A 24,781-nucleotide genomic window follows, 5' to 3' on the forward strand; every position below is an offset into this window, starting at 1 on the left:
CACCCTCTTAAACACAAACCAGGTGGTCAATTCCTAGGTGTGTTGAACTCAGGACACATGGCTGTAGACAAAGATACAGACAGACCATTCACTTGGGCCTGGGCAGCACTGAGGGTGTGGGAAGAACGACAGAGCTGATGCCACCTTCCCCAATATACGCACACCACTGCACCCCCAGGAAGCTCCATACATACCCCCGCACAGCCAACTCACCCTCACAGACACCTACACACCCAAACATCCCCACCAAACACTGGTACCAGAGATACCCTCCCACATCTCCCCGCAGACATACCTGTACCCCATACACATACCCAGACCCCCAAAGACACACCTACAACCCCCAGACACATACAATCTATACATAAACCCACACACAACCACTAAAACCCCTGCAGACACACACCCACAATCCCCACAGAAATACACACAGTCACAGACACATATACCACACATACAGACACTTCCCACAAAAACACACTCTCAACACATAAACCCACACACCTATGGACACACACACCTCACCTACAAATCCCTACAGACGCCCACAGACACATATCCACCACGACTCCCCCCACCCCCTGATCCAGACATGCACATACCCCACACACGTCCCTCCACAGACACACACACACACACACACCACACACCACATACACATACACCTTTTTGACAAGACTGAGTTACTCCAGTCTCATTGGCCAAAATGGCCTGTGGGCTCCCATTTGAGATTCTTGATGATAAATACAGGCTTTTAAGATCAAATACTCCAGCCTCACAGATCCTCTGATCTCCTTCTGAGGGGTCTAGTGGGCATCCTCACTGGTCAGCCTGGGGTGACTTCACTGGGACTTGTCAGAGTTTGCCCAGCCCCTTTAACTCTGGGAGTTCTCTAAAGCAGGCTCCCTCGCACCTGGGTGTCCTCACCACCCCGACAGATGCCACAGGCCCGTGTCCAATGCACACACCCAGGGCATGTGCTGTGGCACCCACACTTCTCCCACCCACCCAGCCTAGCGCACACCTTCCAGGCTCCTGAAGGCTCTAGGGCCCTAGGTGAGGGGAATCGAGGGAGCGGAGGGACTGGGGGGACATAGCGGACATAGCACAGGTAAGATTGTCAGCTGCCCCCTGACAGACAGCAGCTCCCTCCTAGGGGGTAACCACCCTGGGTCCCTCATCTTCACTCCCACCAGCTTATGTTCCTAAGAGGGAGAAGAAGGGAGAGATACACAGCAACACTCTAAGGCCATGAAACATTAATCTCCTGTAGTCTGATCCCCTTATACTGCTCTCACTGTGACCTGACCCCTGGCCTGGACTGAGGGACTCTCTGGGGCAAGGGGCACTGGAGCCAGCTGGTGGGGTAAAACATGGCATTTGAGGCCAGACATACTCATCTCACCTGATATCCACTTTCCTCCCTCCCCTCACAACCCAGCTTCCAACCCACTAGGCAGGAGAGGGTGGCCAAACACTTTATCCTGTCTCCAAACCTCACCCAGAACCCACTTTAGCTAGGACCTGGGGGGAGAAAAAGGTCAAATATTTTACTCCACCCTCAAATAGTTTCCTATCCTCTTCCCCTCAGAGCTTCCAGAGAGTTAAGCTTATCTCCCCAAACTCAAACTCTCAGTCCCCCATACAGTACCCCTGATGCCCCCCCTTCCCACCTAGACCCTAAATGCCAGCCCAGTCCTCCTGCTGAGGAGGTGGGACTTAAATGGGTCCTGGCTGAGACTGTCAGCTTCCCACCCCTTGCCTTCCTGGCTGGCTGGGTGAGGGTCTCTGGGGGCCCCTCTGTACCGTAGTGGCTGCCTCTGGCTGTGGCCTTGGCCAGGCTCTAGGCAAGGTCCTTCCAGGGACACTTCTGGGGTCGTGTCTTCCTCTGGCGCCTGCAGCCACCGAAGCTCCTCTGGCTGCAGGGCCTGGTACCAGGGTGGGGGCCCGCCCTCAGGGGCCAGCACAGGGCTGGCAGCCTCCTGATCAGCTCCACAAGTCCCTCTGCTCCCTGGCCTCACCGCGGCCCCTGGGAGTTGCAGGAATCGCTGCATTGGGCACCAGGTCCTGCTCCAAAATGGGACTGAGCTTACCAGGGAGCTGGGGATGCCTGTCACTGTCACCAGACGGCCCGCCCCGAAACTCAGAAACTGGACACTGGCAGGGAGGGAGGCTCTGGTTTCCTCTTCACTGCTCAGAGACAAGGACTCACGAGGGGGAGGAGGGCAGGGACTGGGGACAGGGCCAACCCCCAATCTCCAGGCAGGGGACTAGGGGGCAGGAGAGCTTATCCAGACAGAGGTGGGGCATCCCTCTCCTCCACTCTCATGCCACAACTGGACCTCTGCCTCCTCAGAACAGCTCTTCCTCAGAAATCTTGTACACCCTTCTCACTCTGACCCTAACCATCTTGATCCTCACCTGTCTTTCCAGGGCCATTTCCTTAATTTTTTCCTTCCTATCAGCACTCTCTTATCTCTACTTCCTCCATACTTGGCCTAGGTCCCCCAGGTCCACCCCTCCAATCTGCTCCTTCCTCACATCCTTGGCCCTCTTGTTCCCTTGGCCCCTACCCTGCCAGGAGTGGTTAGTTTATTTGCTGTATTTCAAACCCCCTTGATGCTCCTCAAATTCCCACCCACAGCCTTGCCTTTGCAGCTTCACTACTGGCTTCTCACAGAAAATAAAGACTTTAGATCAAATCCCCCACAGCTCCCAAGCATCTGCATCTACTCTCTGCTCTCCTGTCCTCCTCCCTCTGGGCAGAGCTGGTCCTCCTTGAGGCCAGGCCAATCCTCCCACCCAGCTCTGTAAGCCTCCCCTCCCCTCTCTCCTTCAATTCCTTTCAGCCTCTCCCACACGGCTGGCTCCTTCCCATCAGCAGTTAAACTTGCTCTGGGCTCTCCCATCCTAATAATAAACAAACAAAAATAAAATAAACAAACCTTCTCGAACTGATGTTCTCCTCTGGCAACTCTTTCCCTCTCTCCCCCTTACAGTCACACTTCTTTTTTTTTTTTTTTTGTGGTACGCGGGCCCCTCCCCGCTGTGGCCTCTCCCGCTGCGGAGCACAGGCTCCAGACGCGCAGGCCCAGTGGCCATGGCTCATGGGCCCAGCCGCTCCGCGGCATGTAGGATCCTCCTGGACCAGGGCACGAACCCGCGTCCCCTGCATCGGCAGGCAGACTCCCAACCACTGTGCCACCAGGGAAGCCCCCAGTCACACTTCTTGAAAGCAAAATTCCCATCCACTATGTTTTATTTATTTACCTCTTCTTCACTCCTCTATTCACTTTAATCTGGCTTCCCATGCTGATTAGAATTTAGGGCTGAGGCTCCATGATGTCTACAAATTATATGTTTCACCCAAAAAGATAGACAGATGGTTAGATAAGGCAAATATGGCAGAATGTCATCAATGGTTGAATCTAGGAGGAGGGCACACATTCATTGTATTATTCACTCAACTTTTCTGTATGTTTAAAATTGTTCATCATAGAATGTTGGGGAAAAATAATCTAGCCCCTCCTCTTCTGACTTTGCCAGAACTATTCTCCCAGGGCAGAAGGTGGGGAGTAAAGCAGGAAGGGGTTGACCTGTTTTTTGTCAAACCAATGGTCATGATTGCTTTCATTGTTTGAGTTGACCTCAGTGGGCCTTGACACTGCTGATTGCTTCCTTCTTGAAACTACTTTTATTTTTCCTCCTTCCCTTGGCTTACTTTTTCTCAGTTACTTTGAAGCACTTTCCCCCTGCTCTCTGGTCACTCTTAATTCCATGTCTTCAGGGTTCCTACCTGTGCCCTGTCTGAACTCATTTTATATTACATGCTCCCTAGGTTCTCTTGGCTTCCTTTTGTGGCTTTGATGGATATATATAATAATCTCCTGGACTGCAAATCCTAACATCCAGCTACCTACTAGACTTGAATGTATTATACCTCAGAGTTTACAATCTCAGCATGTCAAAAGCCATTATTTTCCACAAATTTGTTTGTAATGTCTTTATTTCCAATTACCCTGTATGGCACCACCATCTATCCAGTTACAAGAACTAGTAACCTGAGATTATCCTTATCTTCTCCCAGCCCCTTCCTCTTACCTTTCTCCCAAGTTAATCATCAGGTCTGTGGCTTCTACCACATAAAATAGCCCTCAAGTCCTGTGCCTTGCCCATAGTCTAGGCCACCATCATGTCCTCCCCCCCACCCCGCGCCAACTTCAACCCCCTTCACTTGTCTACTGCTGAATCAGCACCCCTCCAATCTCTTCTCCACAATCCAGCCTGGGATCATTCTAAAATGCAAATCTGCTATTGTCTGCTTAGAACCCTTCAGTGCCCCCCACCCCCGACCTTGGCATCCCCCCACCTTCATTTCTGGTCATTCCGGTGGCTTCCACAGAGATTCTGCCCTCACCATATTAGCACCTACAAAACCTGTGATCTGGCTCTCTTTCACGTCCACACCTTGCTAAAAGCTCTTTCCTCTGCCTGAAACATCCCTGGCTCTCCCCTGTCCCTTCTCTCCGGGCACAGGGAAGAGCTCCTCTCACCACTCTGACAGCCCCTGCTACACTGAGCTGTCACTGATGGTTTCTTCCCTGGAACCCCCTCTAGAGCAACTTAAGGACAAGGACTGTCTCATGTTCATGGCTGCATTCACAGTGACGAGGACGAGACTCGATACAGTAGGCCCTTAAAAAGGCTTGTTTCAGAATTTACGAATAAACGAATGAGCCAAAGGCGGAAGGGAAGAGTGGGAAGTTAAGGTAGGGCTGAACTATAGGGCCAATGTGGGGAGCAGGAGTGTGGGCGCCAGATGGGAGATGGGGATGAGAACACGGGGACCAGAATGAGGGAAAATGGATTTGTAGGAGGAGCCAGGTCTAGGAGGTTCTGAGTCTATTCCAGGACGGGCCTTCCCGGACAGGCCCCAGGCTCAAGCTCGCCGGTTCTGACCCCTCCCCCACGTTATTTTGGTGTCAATTCGTCACACGCGAAAAAAGGCGGAGAACCTGGAATCCAAACCTATTAACAGGAGAAACACCTGGGGCGGGAGGATTGGTCCTCCAGAAAGAGAGACGGCTGGCCCATCCCCCACCAGCCTCCAACCCCCTTCCCAGGTCCCAGGCCGGCCCCTCACGGAGGGATGCTGACGTGGGGGACGGGCGTCGCGAGGGCCCGTGACCGCGGCGGGAGGGGGCTGGGCAGGCTTCCGGTGCGCGCTGCCGGGGCCGGGCCTGGGCGCTGCCGACTGGCCTGGGCGCTGTCCATGGTACCGGAGCGCTTGTTTCCAGGCCGGCCCGGGCACAGCCACCCTCTCGGCGGGCTCCCTCACCGCTTGTAGTCGGAGGAGAAAATGCCGCCGCTCGCCGGGTCGTGGCCGTACTCGGGCTCCCCGGGGCCAGCAGAGCCGCCCTTGTCTTCGCTGTAGGCTGGGGCGGCCGACATGGGGCGGCAGGGGAGGTCGCAGCGCCTCCGGGATGCGGCAGGGAACGAGGAAGGGAACGCAGGCCAGACAGGCGAGGTCGGCTGCGCGGCCTGGGCTCCGCAGAGGCCGCAACCTGCAGTGGCGGAGGCAGAGCGCGGATTTATCAATCAGGGATGCTCGCGTGAAGATTCTTAAAGGTACCGGCGCCTGCGGAGCGAAGGGCGCGTCCGCGGAGAGAGCAGGAGGGGAGGTGTAGCAGGGTCTGGCCCCGCCCCAATCCCTCGGAAATCCCTCCACCCCCTAGTAAGGAAGGTTCCTGCCCTTTAAAGGGACTGATGCAGCTCCAGGTCTTGGGGTGGGTGGAGGTTGCTGGACTGATTATGGGACAGCCTTCTGGGGATGCAGAACGTCTTTACCTACCACCGACCACGGGGTCTCGGTGGAACGGCCTCCAGGGGCTCCACTCATCCCAGATACTAGCGCGGGTGCTCACCCACGCTGTGGAAGGAAAGGGCGGGGGTGGGGGAGGGGTAAGAGAAATCTGTGCACAAGGGTTTCCTGGAGATGCTGGAATTTAAGGAAGGTTGGTCCAAGAGCACAAAGGAGCCTACAGCATGCTGCTGTAGATGTAGATACAGATGTAGAGAGATGGGTACAGAACAGAGGGGAATGTGAAGCCTGAATTCAGCTTTGGAAAATACTTTAATGACCATTTCTGAAGCCCTCATGCCCAGCCAGGAGTGCCTGAGGTCATGGCTAGTCCACGGTCAATTCCACATCCACTGAAACCTAGGAAAGAAGGGGAAGGGAAGAGGGTGGGTTAGGGTCTGGTGTGACTGCCAAGACTCTTGGATCATGTGAGGCCTTCAGCTCCTCCCCCAAGGCCCAAGGTACCCCAAGGAAAGACAGCCTGGATCCAGAGGGAAAGTGGTGACTGGGTTGGGGGAAGGGGTGGGTTCTAGTTGACTCTGGGGCATCAGGTTGAATAGCTGGGGTCTTTTGGCTGGACTTCAAGGAGAAGGTGAGAAGGCCTGGATACGGAGTGTGGCAGGGTCCATAGGGCTGAGTCTTGATCTATAGACTAGGATACAGGTGTCTCCAGAACCAGAATTGGTGGACCTGGGTGGAAATGGGTGGGGCCGGAAAGGTGGAATTTGGATCCGTAGGTGGGTTCCATTGGAAAATGGGAATAGGGACTGACCAGGACCATGGCAGCACCTGGCTGACGTAGGCTGAAGTAAATAGATGTGCCCAGTATCTGTGAGTTGGGATCTTCCTGGAGTGGGCCCAAAAGGGTTTCAGAGGAGTAGAACCTTGATGAGTTAGCAGGCCTAGTTTGCTTCTGGGGGCTTTGGGTCTGCCAGAGGAAAGTGGATCTTGAGTTTGAAGAACGTGGCCTGGGTGGGGAGGGAGGGCCTGAATTTTCCAGGAACGCATTGGTTAGCTGCATTTGTTAACTGGCTCTGGAGGTGACATGGGGTCCTGCATGGGTAGCTGGGCCGTGCGCACTGAACTAATGGGACTCTGGGCTATTTGTAGGGGGTCCAGGTTGGGCTCTAGGCCGAGCAGTGCAGTGCAGAGTGCACGCAGTTGCTGTGCGTGGGGTGATAGGGAGGTGGGTCAGCATCCAAGGCTTTGCGTATGTGGTGCTCCAGCCGCCCTGTCTATGCAGCACCCTCCAAAGCGAGCGGGAGCACAGCAGCAGTCGCTGCCGTTGTTTGGACACAACGCCTTCGCAGGAGCCGAGAAACATGAGCGGCCCACAGCCACCAGGATTCTTGCATGCAAGGATCACCAGACAAGTGCAGATCAGAGCCAGGTCAGGTCCTATGACTCCAGCCCCAAGATCCAGCCTGCACCCCTATCTCCCAGGATCCTGCGGCCCTGAGCCCTATACCCTGGGTGCCCAAGTGCCTGTCTTCAGAGAATCACACCATGAGCTCGGGACCTGCAGTCTTCATCCCCGTGAGGCCCACCCACTGGTGGAGCTGGGCTTGATGGGCAGCCTCTGTTCGAAGACTAAGGCCTGTGTTCCAGATGAGATACTCACCCTCAAAGTGGATGATCTCTCTGTGGCTGCAGTACACGCCCACGTGGGCCCCGCACCAGCATCCAGTGAGTGACATCAACCTGACCAGGAAGAGGTCTCCTGGCTCAGGTGCTCCACGGCCTCTAAGTGTTGACCCAGGAAAGCCTCAGACAGGAAGAACTTAATGGTGCTGACTGCCCCAATCAGGGCCTGGGAGGAGAAATGGACCAGACCACCAGGTGTTTGCAGGCTGGGATGAGGGAGAAGCCACTGATCATTGGGTCAGATGAGCCACCCAGGGCTCAGGGAGACTTGGCTTGGGGCTAAGCCTGAGATGAATGTCTTCGCTACCCCACACATGCCTCCCTGTTCTGAAGAACTTCAGAGGCCTGGATATCATGGATAAATTCTGCCCTGAGCCACCCTTCACTTTCCAGCAGTTGAGACCTCCTCCTTATCCAATGTTTTCTTCTCATCTCAAATTCCAGCCTCGCCATTCCCCTCCCCTCCTCCTCCTTTAGGACCCCCTTTCCCAGTCATCTCCCATCTTGCCATTCCCTGGAGGCAACACCAGGGGCATGTGAACCTGAGATGAGCAGAAGTCCTGAAGAAAAAGAAACCTGGGGGACTTCCCTGGTGGTCCAGTGGTAAACAATCTGCCTTCCAATGCAGGGGACACGGGTTTCGATCCCTGGTTGGGGAACTAAGATCCCACATGCCATGGGGCAGCTAAGCTTGCACGCCACAACTACTGAGCTCGCGTGCCTCAACTACAGAGCCCACGCACCCTGGAGCCTGTGTGCCACAACTAGAGAGAGAAAAACCCACATGCCACAGCTAGAGAGAAGCCTGTGTACCACAACGTGTGCCACAATGAAGAGCCCTTGCCACAATGAAAGATCCCACATGCTGCAACTAAGACCCGATGCAGCCAAAAAATAAATTAAATAAAATAAATATTTTTTAAAAAAAAGAAAGAAAGAAACAGAAACCTGGGTGAGATCTAGACCCAAGACAGGCATCTCCTGCCAAGTCTGAGAGGAGAAAGACCCTCCCACAATCGCAGCCACCAACATCTATTAAGCTGCTGCTCATTGATGCTTAATGCAATCCCACAAGATGGGTACATATCTGCATTTTCAAGATAAAGAAATAGGTTTCCAAAAGTTACACGTTGCTGGAGTGCACACAGCTTAATGTATGTCTGCATGACTCTTTCGTGTGCCCTTTGACCTAAACATCAGTCACCTCTCTGACCTCCTTTTCCTTTATAAGGAAGTGAGAAATACATTTAGTTCAGGTTTCTCCTATCTTTACTGGGAACAAAGGGCTTTGGGGACCTGGTGGCGGCAGGCTGCTCAAGTTTCTTGGCTCCTGCGAAGGCGTTGTGTCCAAACAACGGCAGTGACTGCTGCTGCGCTCCCACTCGCTTTGGAGGGTGCTGCATAGACAGGGCGGCTGGAGCACCACATACGCAAAGCCTTGGACGCTGACCCACCTCCCTGTCACCCCACACACAGCAACTGCATGCACTCTGCACTGCACTGCTCAGCCTAGAGCCCAACCTGGACCCCCTACAAATAGCCCAGAGTCCCATTAGTTCAGTGCGCACGGCCCAGCTACCCACGCAGGACCCCATGTCACCTCCAGAGCCAGATAACAAATGCAGCCTGCATTTGGGCCTGCATGGTTGTGCCTGAGCTTTGGTCTCAGAGAGAGCCTGGGAAAGGGGGTGAAAGTAGGGCCTGCCTCCCCTGTCCCTGACCCTTCCCTTCCCTCCCCTCCTGGCCCCAGTCCATAGTATCCTCTACATATTCTGGAGTGAATCTCAATTTTCCCAAACTGGGAGCTGTGGAAGACTCAGGGGACCAACTCATCCCAGTTTGCCTGGGGCTTTCCAGGTTTTAAAATTTAAAAAACCTACATCCCAAGAACCCAGGAAAACGGATAGTTGGTCACCTTAGGCTCAGGTCTCCCCTCTCCCATATCTCTTGACCTCAAGAGACCACAGGGAGGACCCAGTCATGTGAACAGCCCTTTGGACTTTGGTCACACTCTCCTGAAATCCACCAGCAGCATCTCTTGCTTCCCACTCCCCCCATACCCACTGGGCCAAGCAGAGGTCACAGCTGCGGAAGAGAGTGGACAGTCCTGGCCCCTACTGGGGCAGCAGGAACCCCACCTGGAGAAAAGATAAGCTGAGGATTTCTGCTCCAGTTACCTGAGATGTGAAGCTTATCTAGGGAGGGGAAAAAACCCAAACAAACAGCTGTCACCACCTGGCTCCTGAGGAGTGAGGGTCCAAACCACTGCCCCTCTGGCCTCTCCCCACTCAGGCTGTGCACGGTGCATGTGGGACTGTCTGTCTGTGTGTCAATGTGTGGCTATGCATTTGGCGTGCCCATGAGTCTGTTGCAATACTGGATACAGGACTGGGAAACTAAGTCCAGGCTGTGCCACTTCTCTATATGGGACATCAAATAAGCCACTTCATCCCTCTAGGCCTCAACTTCCTCATCTGTGAATTGGGGATAATAAGCTTGGAAGGCTGGGCATCACAGGACCATTGGGAGGCACTGAGAGCTCTTTGTGAGCAAGACAAGGAGAGACCGGTAGCGTTTGTTTTATCTTTGGCCTGCACCTGAGCATGCAGAGCTGGGTGTCAAGGGAGGAGGGGTGGGGAGAAAGTGTCTTTCTCATCTCAGAGGAGAAAAACAATGGGCCCTCAGAAATTGGCTGCCTCCTTGTGAGCCCTGCCCCACAGCTCTTAGGAAATCACGCAGCTGGAAAGGCTCTGGAGAACAGGGCCCCACCCCTGACTCTCCCTCTGAAAAGTTCCCCGGTGGTGAATACTTTGGCCACCATCAGCTGGGCCCCTGGACTTTGAGTCAGGGTCTGGATGAGAAGGTGACCCTTCAGATAGGGGATCTAGGCCTACACGTGGGGCTCCATCTATAACGATAATATTTATTGCCAGAAACTGTGCTAAAACCCCACTTAGCCCTAACAGTAATGTCATGAAATAGATACTGTTGTTATCCTGCCAATTTAACAGAAAGGGAAACAGGCTTGGAGAGGTTGCCAAGGTTACAAAGTAGTAAGTGGGGGAACCAGGATTCAAGCCCAGGCGGTCTGGCTCCAGTGCCCATGACCTTAACCACTGTATAGTACTGCCTCCCTCATGCTGCTGGCACACGAGCACCCCCTTCCCCAGACCCCACCACCAGGAATTACTGACCCCCTGTGTTCTTCCTGACCTTCCCCTTGGCTTTCATTGAGCCAAGCTGCCATTTTCTTTGTAAAAAAGGAGAAGGAGCCAGGTCCTGGAGCTGTGAGCAAGGGCCCAGGGGACAGAGCATCCCATTCTCTGGGCACCTGGCCTGAAATGCTGCCCATCCCATTGGGGGTCCTCACTGGGGACCTGATCTCTTTCTCCTTTCACTCTGATGGAGAATTTTAGAGGAACAGAGGTGAGGGTGGCCCTGCAAATGGGTGTGGGGTGACAGGTAGCCTCCTTGGGGTCCTGGGCCCTGCCCTTCCCCCAGAGATCCCTGAAGGACCTCACCCAGTCGGGTCCTACCACTGAGCACATGGATTGTGGGGTCATTGTGGTGGCCCTTGGTGGTGTGGCTGTGGACTAGCCCCTCCTGTCCCCCTTCAGTCTAGCCCTGGACAAAGGGTTCCTCTGTGGGAAGCAAGGTTTTGGGGTCACTGCTCTCAGCCGGCCATCTCCAGCCAGAACAAGGGTTGGGGCTCCCCACTGGGGCAGAGCAGACCCTTCCTTTGAGCCCCCAGCACACCCTGGGCTGGCCCTTCCTTCCCTTACAAAACCTTCGGTCCCCACCCCCCACTTGGCCCAGTGATCCCACCTGAATCCTAGCCCCGAGCCCAAGCAGCTCACCTTGCAGTCGTCACCTCCGTACCTTGCTAGGTGCTCTCATTCTGTGGCCAGAGCAGGGAAGACTAGCTGTCCGCCCCTGAGGCAGACAAAGGAGCCAAGCAGGAAGCCCAGGGGCCCTGTTCCGAGCATCACCACCTGGGCCATTCTGATTGCAGCACTCCCTCCTCCTGGCAGCTCTGGGGACAGGTGGCAGCCAGAGACCGTAAGGCTGGGGCCTGGGGTGGGTAACTGGTGCCCTCACTCAGCTCTCCCCCTCCTCCTGGTGTTCAGCCCCTACCCCATACCCGCTTGTGCCTGCAGTGCCACTTGTGCCTGCAATCTGAAACTACCTTTCTCCCCTTACTGGCCTCCAGGGTACACAGATGCCCCATCTTCACCTTATTGTGGTCAGAGAGCAAACTTCATATGATTTCAGTTCCTTTTAATTTGTTGAGACTTATTTTATTGACTAACCTATGGTCTATATTAGTGAATATACTATGTGCACTTGAAAATGTTCATTTTGCACATTTAGGGTGCAGTATTCTATAAATATTAGTTAGGTCAAGGTGGTTGATAATGTTGCTCAGATCATCTATGTCTTTACTGATTTATTGTGTAGTTTTTCAATGAATTAATAGAGGGATTAATAGTTCATTTCTCCCTTCAATTCTGTCAAATTTTGCCTTGTGGATTTTGAAATTCTATTAGATACATAAACATTTGATTATTGTTATATCTTTCTGATGAATTGAACCTTTATGGTTATGGATGTCACTCCTCCATCTCTGCTAATAATTTTTGCTTTGAAGTCTATTTTATCTGTTATTATGTTCACTATTTGTAGCTATATCTTTTACCATTCATTTACCTTTGATCTATCTGTGTCTTTATATTTAAAGTGCATCAGTTGAGTCTTGCTTTTTTATTCATTTTGGCAATATCTGCCTTTAAATTGAACCATTTGTTGTTCCATAGATATTTAGTGTAATAATTGACATGGTTGGATTTTGAGCTACTATTTGTTTTTTTCCCTTTTGACTTTTGTTCCTTCTCCTTTCCTGCCTTCTTTGGGCATATTCAATTTTTTTTTTTAAGAATCTCACCCAATTAAAAAAAAAGAATTTCATTTTACATATTGAGAGTTAGCTGTACCTCTTTGTATATATTTTAGTAGTTTCTCTAGTAATGCAATGTAACTATGTACTTAAGTTTTCACAATCTACTTAGTGATGATATTGTACGATGTCACATAAAATGTAAGTCTCGTAACCAAATAGGTCCATTTACTACAATCCTTGCCCCATCCTTTATGCTTTGTTATATGTATCATAACTACACACATTAGAAACTCCACAAGATGTCATAATTTTTGCTTTAAACTGTCCTGCATTTTAAATAAAGTAGGAAGAAAAGAGTCTTTCATATTTACCCAGATATTTACCATTTCTGATCCCTTCATTCATTCATGAAGGTCTAAGATTTTCCCTGATATCATTCCCCTTTAGCCTGAAGAATTTCTTTCAGCATTTCTTGTGGTGCAGATCTGCTGGTGGATGAATTCTCTTAGATGAATTCTTTTATCTGAAAATAACTTTATTTCAACTTCATTCATCCTATTGGATGTAGAATTCTGTATTAACAATCTTTTTCTCTCAGCAGTTTAAAGATTTTCCTCCACTGTCATCTGACCTTCATAGTTCCAGGTGAAAAATCAAAGATAACTCAAATTATTGTTCTCCAGTATGTCATGTATTGTTTATCTTCACTATTCAGATTTTATATTTGTTTTCAGCAGTTTGACTATGACATACCTAGGAGCGGTTGTCTTCATGTATATTTCATTGCGGTGCCCTGAGAATTCTGAACATATACATTTTTGTCTTTACCAAATTCGGGGATTTTTGCCATTATTTCTTCACATTTTTCTGCCTTGGTTTTTCTCTCCTCTCATTCTCTAACTCCAGTTAATACCATCACCTTAATATTGTTTGATATATCTTTTTTTTTTTTCAGTCTTTATTCTCAGTCTTTTGACTGAGATGTCTCCTGGTATTTCTTTACTTTCACTGACACTTTCTTCTGACAACTTCAACTTGCTGTTAAAATCAGTCATTTTAATTTTTTAAATTTATTTATTTATTTATTTATTTTTGGCTGCGTTGGGTCTTTGTTGCTGTGTGCAGGGTCTCTCTAGTTGCAGCGAGCAGGGGCTACTCTTCGTTGTGGTGTGTGGGCTTCTCATTGTGGTGGCTTCTCTTGTTGCCAAGCACGGGCTCTAGGCATGCGGGCTTCAGTAGTTGTGGCACGCGGGCTCAGTAGTTGTGGCTCATGGGCTCTAGAGCACAGGCTTAGTTGTGGCACATGGGCTCAGTTGCTCTGCGGCATGTGGGATCTTCCCGGACCAGGGCTCGAACCCGTGTCCCCTGCATTGGCAGGTGGATTCTTAACCACTGCACCACCAGGGAAGTCCCAAAATCAGTCATTTATTTGTTTACTTGTTTTCAGTTTTAGAATTTCTATTTTTAAATATAATTTTCTTTTCTTTCTTAAGATTCTCCATTTTTTATTTGTTATGACTATCTTTTGCATGAAGTTTTTTGTAGATATTTATAATAAATGCCTAAAGGTTTTTTCTCCCCCCAACATTTGGGTGGTGTAGGTATCTACTGTCATTGTCTGACATTTCTAATAATGTTGAGCTACATTTTCATTTTTTGCATGTCAAGGATTTTTAAAATTTGTATAATGGACATTGGAGATGATACATTGTACAGATTATGGATTCTTTTATCTTCTCCTGAAGAACATTGATTTTTGTATTAGCAAGCAGTCAAATTAATAGCTTGAACTTGACCTGAAGCTTGTGGAGTTCTGGTTCAACCCTTTGTTATGGTGAGTCTGTTTAAGTTTCACCATTATTATTAGGGTGAATTCCTTAATCCTGCCCCATAGTCTTCTAAGGCATAGCCCCTATGGAATTTCAGGGACAGTCTAAAGGCATTTACCAAGCCCCTTTAAATTTGTGGAAATCAAACTACAAATTCTGTCTCCCTTGCAGTACACAGCAGCAGAAATATCTCCCTTTCAGCTGTTGTTTTCCACTAGGCTCCTTGGAGTCTCACCCAGTGGATGTGCAGTAAGGAGTTATCCAAGGATTTGTGGGATTTTTTAAAAAATAAATTTATTTATTTTATTTATTTATTTTTCACTGTGTTGGGTCTTTGTTGCTGTGTGCAGGCTTTCTCTAGTTGTGATGAGCAGGGGCTACTCTTCGTTGTGTTGCACATGCTTCTCATTGCAATGGCTTCTCTTGTTGCAGAACATGGGCTCTAGGCGCACAGGCTTCAGTACTTGTGGCATGAGGGCTCAGTAGTTGTGGCACACAGGCTCAGTTGCTCCGTGGCATGTGGGATCTTCCCGGATCAGGGATCAAACCCGTGTCCCCTGCATTGGCAGGCGGATTCTTAACCACTGTGCCACCGGGGAAGTCCCTTGTGGGAATTTTATGTGCAGACTTAGGGGATCCCCTCTCTGTAGATACCTCCTTTCTGGGGTATTCCCCCCTCAGTTTCCAGCTGCTCCACCCTGAAATTTATCCACTGATGTCTTAAGCCAAGAAGTTCTGTGGCTTTCTGCATGAGGTTTAGCCACACCACACTGTACAGATGAGGGAGGGCCCTAAGGGGAAAGCTTTGGAAAGACAGACCTCATCCAATGTGGTTCTCTTCACTCCAGGGTCAAATCTCCAGGTTCTGTTGGCTCTTGATTGCTCCAGATAATTTTTAATTTTATCTTTTAAATTAACATTTAGGGACTTCCCTGGTGGCGCAGTGGTTAAGAATCTGCCTGCCAATGCAGGGGACATGGGTTTGATCCCTGGTCCGGGAAGATCCCACATGCCACAGAGCAACCAAGCCCATGTGCCACAACTACTGAGTCTGCACTCTAGAGCCCATGAGCCACAACTACTGAGCCCAGGAGCAACAACTACTGAGCCCACGTGCCACAACTACTGAAGCCCGTGCACCTAGAGCCCATGCTGCGCAACAAAAGAAGCCACCGCAGTGAGAAGCCTGCACACCGCCACAAAGAGTAGCCCCGCTCGCCACAACTAGAGAAAGCCCATGTGCACCAATGAAACCCAATGCAGCCAAAAATAAATAGATAAATTTATTTTTTTAAAAAGTAACATTTAGTAGAATTGGTGGGCTTCACTGGTGGTGCAGTGGTTAAGAATCCGCCTGCCAATGCAGGGGACACAGGTTCAATCCCTGGTCCGGGAAGATGCCATATGCCGCGGAGCAACTAAGCCCATGGGCCACAACTACTGGAGCCCACACAACTAGAGCCCATGCTCCACAACAAGAAAAGCCACCACAATGAGAAGCCTGCATACCACAACGAAGAGTAGCCTCCGCTCTCTGCAACTAGAGAAAGACCGCAAACAGCAACAAAGACCCAATGCAGCCAAAAATTTAAAAAATTTAAAAAAAAAGAATTGGCTATTTTTGTTGTACATTTATATGAATTTTAACACACTAGTAGATTCATCACAATCAACATAGAACAGTTATACCATCCCAAAAAACGAACCCTTTTTAACATCTTATATTAGTATGATCCACATGGAACAATTAATGAACCAATATCGATACATTATTATTAACCAAAGTCCATCCTTTACTCAGATTTCCTTACTTTTTTTTGCTGAGGTCCTCTTTCTGTTCCAGGATTCCGTGCTAGATGCCATATTACATACATCCATCCTAAATACCAAATTACATATTACCAATTACATATTACATATATATCATATCTCCTTGGGCTTCTATAGTCACAACAGTTTTAATTTGCATTTCCTTAATATGTTGAACATATTTTCATTCTCAATTCATATTTTCAAATCTTTCCTATGAACATAGATGTGAAAAGTTATCTTCTAAAACATTAGCAAATTGAATCAAGAAATGTATTAAAAATTATGACCAAGTTGGGTATATTCTCAAAATTCAGGCATGGGTTAATATTAGGAAATCTATCAGTATAAATCATTGCATTACTAGATTAAAGAATAAAAGCCATATATTAAACCTTGTTAATTATGTAAAAACATTGAACAAAGTTTAACATCTGCTTACAATAAAAAACTTTAGCAAATTGGGAATGGAAGAGAACTTACTTAATAAAGGTTATCATGGCAAATATATTTAATGGTAAAATGTTAGAGCTTCTGTTATAGGTTGAATTGTGTCCCACAAAAATTAATATGATGAAGTCCTAACCAGTATTTCAGAATGTGACCTTATTTAAAGAGGGTCATTGCAGATGTAGTTAGTTAAAATTAATAATAGGTCATCAGTGCTTGCTTTGGCAGCACATATACTAAAATTGGAATGATACAGAGAAGATTAGCATGGCCCCTGCACAAGGATGACATGCAAATTCGTGAAGCGTTCTGTATTTTAAAAAAAATTAAAATAAATTTAAAAAATAATAATAGGTCATCAGGGTGAGTCCTAATCCAATATAACTGGTGTCCTTATAAAAAGAGGAAATTTGGACACAGAGGCAGATACAGACACAGAAAGAACCCTCTCTGAACATGAAGGCAGAGACTAAGGTGATGTGTCTACAATGCTAGGAACACCAAGATTGTCAGTAAACCACCAGAAGCTAGGGAAGGGGCATGGGACAGATTTCCCCTCACAGTCTCAGAAGGAACCAACCCTGATGATACCTTGATCTCAGACTTCCAGCCTCCAAAACTGTGTGGCAATAAATTTCTATTGTTTAAGCCACCCAGTTTGTGGTACTTTGTTATAGCAGCCTTCAGAAATTAATACAGCTGGCTTTCAAAATTAGAACAAGACCAAGACGTCAGCTATTACTGTTTCTATTCAACATTGTACTGAAGGTATTAGCTAGTATAGGGGACGAAAAAATTCTCTACCCTTTTAGGGTCCCTGGCTGGGCCTAAGAATTAAACAGACATAGGACAGATTAACAGGAGAAAAGTGTGCACATTTTATTAAATCTTCACATGTACATGGGAGCCTTCACAAGAGAATGAAAACCCAAAGAAGTGACCAGAGCAGGAAGCTTTTATACCTTTTAGACAAAGAAACAATAAATTTGTGAAAAATTGATAAGACAAAGGGGTTTGAGCTCAGGATAGTAAATGGTGAAGAAGTCTGATAAAATAGTAAATACATAAATTGATCTCTGCCCCTGGTTCCTGGCACAGAACTCCTAAAACTCTTGTAATTTCCTATGTGATAAGAGCACTAGGAGCATCTTTTGTTCTAATATTTGGTCTTTGGCTCCAGTTCCTAAATGTCTTGGGATTTCTTGGGTGCTGGCAGTATCTTTTGTTCTGAGGTGACGCTGGGTGGGCTCCTGGATGGAGGGTAGTTACCAGAAAGATCAAGCCATGATTAGAAGCTTGAAATTTTCAGCCTCACTTCCCATTCTCCAGAGGGGGAAGAGGGGCTGGAAATGGAGTTAATGCTACATCATACCTACACGATGAAGCCTCCCTAAAACTCGTCCAAGTATACAGTTCAGAGAGCTTACAGGTTGGTGAACACGTGGAGGTGTTGAGAGAGTGGCATGCCCAGGGATGGCATGGAAGCTCCGAACCCCTTCCCATATACCTTGCCCTATGCATCTTTTTCATCTGGATGTTCATCTGTACCTTTTATAACAAACGGTGTTGACTTGAAACAAATAGACTGACAGATATTTCTCAGGCAAAGATGGGTTTATTTAGGATCCGCAGAGAACTTCAATTCAAGGTCTGCAATCCTGGGAGAGCCACATGCACGTTCTCAAAAGGCAGGGGAAGGAGGATGCTTTTATTGGGAGGGAGGAAAAGGAAGTAGGGAAGGCTATAGTAAACAGAGTCCATGGCTTTTCATTGGCTGAGTCCTTGCCAGGAAAGAAGAGCCAGCTTTCTTCCTGTTGGGCTCAGCTATCATTACAGGGCATGAGAGCTCCCCCTTCTGTTTATTAATTTTTTACAGTAGTAAGTAAACTGTTTTCCTGAGTTTTATGAGCCATTCTAAAAATTAAATGAATCCAAGGTGGAGACAGGGGAGATCGTGGGAAGCTCCAATTTATAGCCAAGTCAGACAGAAGTTGTAGGTAACCTGGGGACCTAGTACTTGAGGTTGGCATCTAACATGGGGGCAGTCTTGTGGGACTAAGCCCTTAACCTGGGGGATCTGAAGCTATCTCCAGTTAGATAATGTCAGAATTGAGTTAAATTGTAGGATACCCAATTTCAAAGAATTGCTTGGTGTGGGCAAAATCCCACACAATCTGTTGTCAGAAGTTTCATGACTGTGGTACTAGTGTGAGAGTAAAGGTGAATCACACAGAGGACAAGCAGTTTTTTCCATTCAAGAAGTAACTAGGAAGATAAGGGTTAGTTTAACAAGGTTTGTTTGTATAGATTTCTCAGCCCCAGACTCCCCATCTCTGGTGACAAAAATGTCTTCCTTCCTTCTGGTACAGGGAAAGTACTTTTCACATGAGAGTTTTAGCTCCTGCTTTCAGAAAGAAAAGGAAGGTCAGAGTGTCCTTCTTACACCTACTATTTCTTCTTGCCTTTAATTCAAAATCATCAAGATACCAAAGTGGCATGTTTTGAGGTGACATAGTCTGGTTCCCTTCACTAGTACAGTAGGAGAAGAAAAAGAATTAGAAGGCAAAACAAATAAAAGGCATGGTCCAACCTCCCTTGGAGGTTACAGTCTGGGACTGTATCAGCACTTCATGGAGACAGGGGAAGGAAACAAAGTGAAAGATGTGTCTTGACTCCTGCTCCATTCACCAAGGCTGCCTTCAAGAGAGTGGTTTCTCGGGTTTATAAGAATGGTCTTTCTCTGTAGGTATTTTCTTTTAGATATTGAAACCTAAGGTCCTAGTCTAGGAAATGTTTCAATGAATTTTTAGCCTACAGCTACTGTTTTTATTATTATTTCACTATACCAGATATATTGAATTCTATGTGTCAGACATTATATAAACTTAATGTTTAAAACAACCCTGAAGGGGCTTCCCTGGTGGTACAGTGGTTAAGAATCCGCCTGCCAATGCAGGGAACACGGGCTCGAGCCCTGGTCCGGGAAGATCCCATATGCTGCGGGGCAACTAAGCCCGTGCGCCACAACCACTGAGCCTGCGCTCTAGAGCCCGTGCTCTGCAACAAGAGAAGCCACCGCCAATGAGAAGCCTGATACCGCAATGAAGAGTAGCCCCCACTTGCCTCCACAACTAGGGAAAGGCCGCAAGCAGCAATGAAGACCCAACACAGCCCCCCCCCCCAAAAAAAAACCCTGAAAAGCAGATTGCAAGAGACCTCATATACTGTGGAAAGAATTTGATCCATCCTGTAGTCCCCTGAGGAGCTCCTAAAGGTTTCTAAGCCATAGGAATTTTGTAAATAGATAAATTTTAGAGAATAACTAGTGGTCAGTGTGAAGGATAACGGAGACAGGGTAAGCAGGTTTTTTGGGGTGGCTGGGTGACAGCACAAGAATAATTAAGAGATGCATGTGAACTAAGGTGGTAGCAGGCAGAATAAAAAGTTGGGGATATAAAAAGAGATTGAGGTAACTGATACCTGAGAATCCTTTTAATTGGGTTGTCCCCAGGCATCCTTTCAAATCTCCTTTCCTAACTGAAGTAGTTGAGAGTTAAGGTTTCTTCCATCCTAGTTCTTCATTCGTGTTCACTTTATACTCTTTCAAAATGCTCTAACAATTTATTTGATGCTCTCAAAACAAGTACAGATAAGCATTATAGACAGAATGATTTTAAGTGGTCTTTTTCAAGGTTCAAAAGGCACAATCAAGACCAGACCCCTGATGTTCTGACAGTTGAACCCCATGAGTAAAATACAGAGGAACTGCACTTTGTTTGGCTGATAGGCTATTGAGAGAACAAAACACATCTTTACAAGGTTTCACTCCTGTTTTATTACAGATAAAGCTCCTTCTCTCATCTTTATTCAGGGTCATCCTGAGGGAATACATTTAGAGGTCTTCACATCAGGAAAATCATCACCAATGTCTTTCTTGTCTATCACCTATCTTCCCCAGTGGCCAGGTGGGACTTCTTTGATAGTATCCAGACAAGATGGAGGTGTTTCACCAACTGACCATTCCCACAGCCTAGGAAAAGCATAGTGGACCTGTTTATCCCTTGCTCTTGATTATGTTACTCTCCCCACCCCACAGCTGGTTCCTGCCTGCAGTGGAATGCTAAATTGGTTGGTTGCCCAACCAACAAACAGGCTGTAACAAATAAGAACCACTTCTCCTCTAAAATAGTGTTTTATCACAGATTATTGCCATAAACTGGTTTCTTCAAAAGATAATGAGTTTCTATCTGTACATAACCATAAATGAAACATTCAATGTTTCAAACATACAATGAAGACACATATAGGTGAGAAACGACCAAACTGAAGTTTGGAAAGTAAGCAATAAAGCCATACGTGAGCCTGAAATGGAGAAGCCTATGAAAATCTCAAAAAAGACAAACCTAGGATCAATAAAGGAGCTTATAGTACACATACACAATTTATTTGCTCCTAAGTGGTAGTTTAAGAAGAAAAATTTTGCTTTTAATTCCAATACTTATAAATTCACAAATTCACCTTTGTTTTTATAACTTTTGGTGAACGAAAGTTTTAAATTTTGTATCTCAGAGTGAAGAGAGAATTTGTTCACTTCATAACCACAGAAACAAATGAGGTGAAACAGAGAAAACAAATTAAGAAAACAATCTGCCTCCTACTGCTATGTACACTCCAGGTTAGTGAAAAAAATGGATAATGACTAACAAACTGTTGGCTAAAGTCACAGAAATGACTTTCCAGATGTTTTTGCTCAGTCAAGGGAGTTATACCACAGGAGGGAATGATCCATATCTAATTCCAAGCAGAAACTGGAAAAACATAGTATCTTAACTCTTTCTTTGTTTCAGTTATGTGGTGTCATAAGAACAGAATAGCTCTTCCTAGGAACAGGTTGTTCTGTTTGAGAAAACATATACCCATCCATGTAATTATCATTGCTGATGTGCTTCATTTCTTTGAGTAGATCTAGGTTTCCATCTGGTGCTATTTTCCTCCTGCCTGAATGGCTTCCTTTAATATTTCTTGTAGGGAGGGTCTGCTGCTGCTGAATTCTTTTAGCTTTAATAGGTCTGAGAAAGTCTTTACTTCACTTTTGCTTTTGAAAGAGGGTATAGAATTGGTCTACCTTTTGTTTTATTTATTTATTTTTGGCTGCGTTGGGTCTTCGTTTGTGTGCGTGGGCTTTCTCCAGTTGCGACGAGCGGGGCCACTCTTCAACGCGGTGCGCGGGCCTCTCACTGTTGTGGCCTCTCCTGATGCCGAGCACAGGCTCCAGACGCGCAAGCTCAGTAGCTGTGGCTCATGGGCCTAGCCTCTCCGCGGCATGTGGTTATCTTCCCGGACTGGGGCACGAACCCATGTCCCCTGCACTGGCAGGCGGACTCTTAACCACTGCGCCACCAGGGAAGCCCATATCTTTTGTTTTGAAAGAAGGTATAGAATTGGTAAAGAATTCTAGCTTGACAGTTTTTTCTTTCAGTATTTAAGGCTAGAAGTCTGAGATCAGGGTGCCAACACAGTGGAGGCCTGCTGAGGGCTCTCCTCCTGGCTTTTAGACGACTGTCTTCTTGCTATTCATAACATTAGGGGGGTGGGGGGAGAACTCTTTGGTTTCTCTTCTTATAAGGGCACTAATCCCATCATGAGGGCCCCACTTTCATGATCTCATCTAAACCTAATTATCTCCCAATGACACCACCTCCAAATACCATCATATTGAGGGTTAAGGCTTCATATATAAATTTGGGGGGGGGGCACAATTCAGTCCATAGCATTGCATTATACCTATCCAGGAGTATTCCTTCTTATAATTGTCACAATGATAGTAATAAACATAACTTAAGAGCTTTTTATGTACCAGCACTGTGTCACATGCTTATATAGATAGTTTCACATAGTCCTGATTACATAGATGAGGGAAATGAGTCTAGTTTATTAACTAGACTAAGGTTACAGATGTTGTTGTAGAGCTAGGATTTGAGCTCAGGCAGTCTGACTTGAAGTCCTGAACTCCTAATTCCCTCCCTATACTGACTCAACCAAAGGAAAAATCATTTTGAAATCTGATGAATTCAGGAATTTGTTTTAGTTGTCAGATTTTTATGGACTCAGTAGAGAAGGGCTCCAAACATTTAAGTGGTTCTTTTGATAACTACTCATAAGAAAATAGACCAGACAGACCAAAAAAAAAAAAAAAGTTGACATAAAAAGAGTTAAAAGCAAAGAAAAACTTTGGAGAGTGTACAAATACCAGTTTGAAAAGTTTAACTCCTTGAGTGCTATTCATATGAGGTGTGCCTTGTAGAAAGCACCAGAAGTGATAACCTATCTAATTGGCTAACAAGGAAAAAATGAATGATGACCTATCATTCCTTGGCTCCAATAGGGTCTAGGAAACTAGTACTGTCAAATACTGCTGGTAAATATATATTTGCATTCTTTCTGGAGAGGAAATTTGAAAATATGGATTTAAAACATTCAAATAATGTATTCTCCTGAACAAATAATTTAAATATGGGCACCTGGCTTAGAGAAGTCAAGACATACACAAAATTGTATGTATACAGATAGTCATTACTTCAAAAATAGATTTATATATATTCTGGTTATTAAAAACACACTAATTGTTAAAAAATTCAGAAAATACAGAGATGTCTAAAGAAATAAAAACATATAATTTTGGATCTTACCTCTCAGATTTTACCCTTGTTAATGAAACATTATTCACTAAATAAATTTGATGGCTCCATAGAAAATACCCTGCCTTCTTCCATTCAGAATTGTCAGCATTCCTGTCCCATCATCTTGGCCCAATGACACGTCTCACCGAAGTACAGAGAGCTCATACTAGCTCATTCTTAAATATGCACAGTCAAGATTCCCCCAGACAGCTGAAGAAGCTTCCAATATAAAGTAAAGACTGAAAACAACAATTCAGGGAACAGGAGAGAACATGCATGCATATGCACACACACATGTACATACACACACACGAAGTGAGAAAACTGCACCCTTAAAACAGTAACAGGATGTTATGAAAGAGTAACAGAGGACAAAACCTCCTGGAAGTTAAAACTAGTGCTGAAATTAAATCAACAGAATGGGAGAAGATATTTGCAAATGATATATCTGATAAGGGGTTAATATCCAAAATATACAAAGAACTCATACACATCAAATCAAAAAAACAAACAACCTGATTAAAAAATGGGCAGAGGACCTGAATAGACATTTTTCCAAAGACATACAGATGTCCAACACACACATGAAAAGATGCTCAACATCGTGAATCTCCATGGAAATGCAAATCAAGACCACAGTGAGATACCACCTCATGCCTGCTAGAATGGCTGTTATCAAAAAGACAAGAGACAAGTGTTGGCGAGGATGTGGAGAAAAGGGAACCCTCATGCACTGTTGGTGGGAATGTAAATTAGTGCAGCCACTATGGAGAACAGTATGGAGGTTCCTCAAAGAAACTAAAAATGAACTACCATATGATCTAGCGGGGTATTTATGTGAAGAAAAAGAAAACACTAATTAGAAAAAATATATGTTCCCCAATGTTCACTGCAGCATTATTACTGTCCAGGTCAGGTGAGGCAGGAGGAGGCACTTGCCGAGAATTGCACATCCCTTTCTTTAACATCACGCATTTAAGTGATTCACACAAGAATGCTCTTCCAATGTACTGGCAGCACCTGCTGTCAAAGTGCGTCTCCTTTCCATTGTCTCCCTAATGCCCTTATGTTTACACAGGTGTCTTGAATTGATTTAAAAACCTTCACACACCAAGCATCCAGGAGTTGTCCCCTGTATTCGTCACACGGGAAACCTGTTATCATCTCCTCTTCTCGTCAAGGTGTCGCTCTTGCTCTCAGATTCAGCTTAGCATTGAGAGAATCAGAGTCCAAACACTGACTAAAATGTACAGATAACGAATGATGGGAGTTTCCACGAAGCTCACGCAGGTAAGACAGTAGAGATAACAACACTCTGCTTTTCTGTTTTGCTATCTGTAAAGCAAGACTTTCGACCTTGATGCTAAGGTTTCTTTCACGACTCCGAAATTCTGAGTTAACAGAGGAGGAAGAAAGGGAGGTGTTATCAGAGCAGCTCAAAACTTACCACTTGATCAGGGAAGGAGGCAGGGATGTGGAGAAAGAAAAGCCCAGGGAGCGAGCTAAGCAGTGCTCGTTCCAACCTGTACCTTCTTTAGCGGGGAAATTGAGGGAAGCCCCGGAGAGGACAAGGGCCGCCTGGCCGCGATCTGATTGGCCCTTGCGCTTCCGG

General features: G+C 46.7%; 1 protein-coding gene, 1 long non-coding RNA gene and 1 other non-coding gene across 3 annotated transcripts in view; 1 reads left to right on the plus strand and 2 right to left on the minus strand.

Moving 5' to 3' along the window:
• The window catches only part of AP3B2 (adaptor related protein complex 3 subunit beta 2), a 32,806-nt gene extending 26,866 nt beyond the window's left edge, over positions 1–5,940 (minus strand). Inside the window, exons 1-2 of the mRNA XM_059057277.2 lie at positions 5,852–5,940; positions 5,339–5,564 (exon numbers count right to left, since the gene is read on the minus strand). Coding sequence (XP_058913260.1) covers positions 5,339–5,451 — 113 coding nt within the window. The 5' untranslated portion in view covers positions 5,452–5,564; positions 5,852–5,940. The remainder of the gene's footprint in view (positions 1–5,338; positions 5,565–5,851) is intronic.
• A 176-nt stretch (positions 5,941–6,116) lies between these two features.
• LOC136793848 (uncharacterized) overlaps positions 6,117–24,781 on the minus strand; it is a 29,681-nt gene continuing 11,016 nt past the window's right edge. Inside the window, exons 3-5 of the long non-coding RNA XR_010839844.1 lie at positions 16,042–16,109; positions 11,362–11,537; positions 6,117–6,220 (exon numbers count right to left, since the gene is read on the minus strand). This is a non-coding gene — a long non-coding RNA (uncharacterized lncRNA). The remainder of the gene's footprint in view (positions 6,221–11,361; positions 11,538–16,041; positions 16,110–24,781) is intronic.
• LOC131754159 (U6 spliceosomal RNA) lies at positions 16,702–16,808 on the plus strand. Its single transcript, XR_009335193.1, has one exon. It is a non-coding gene; the product is annotated as a U6 spliceosomal RNA (small nuclear RNA).

The sequence above is a fragment of the Kogia breviceps genome, chromosome 3, assembly GCF_026419965.1.
Source record: "Kogia breviceps isolate mKogBre1 chromosome 3, mKogBre1 haplotype 1, whole genome shotgun sequence".
Taxonomy (NCBI): domain Eukaryota; kingdom Metazoa; phylum Chordata; class Mammalia; order Artiodactyla; family Physeteridae; genus Kogia; species Kogia breviceps.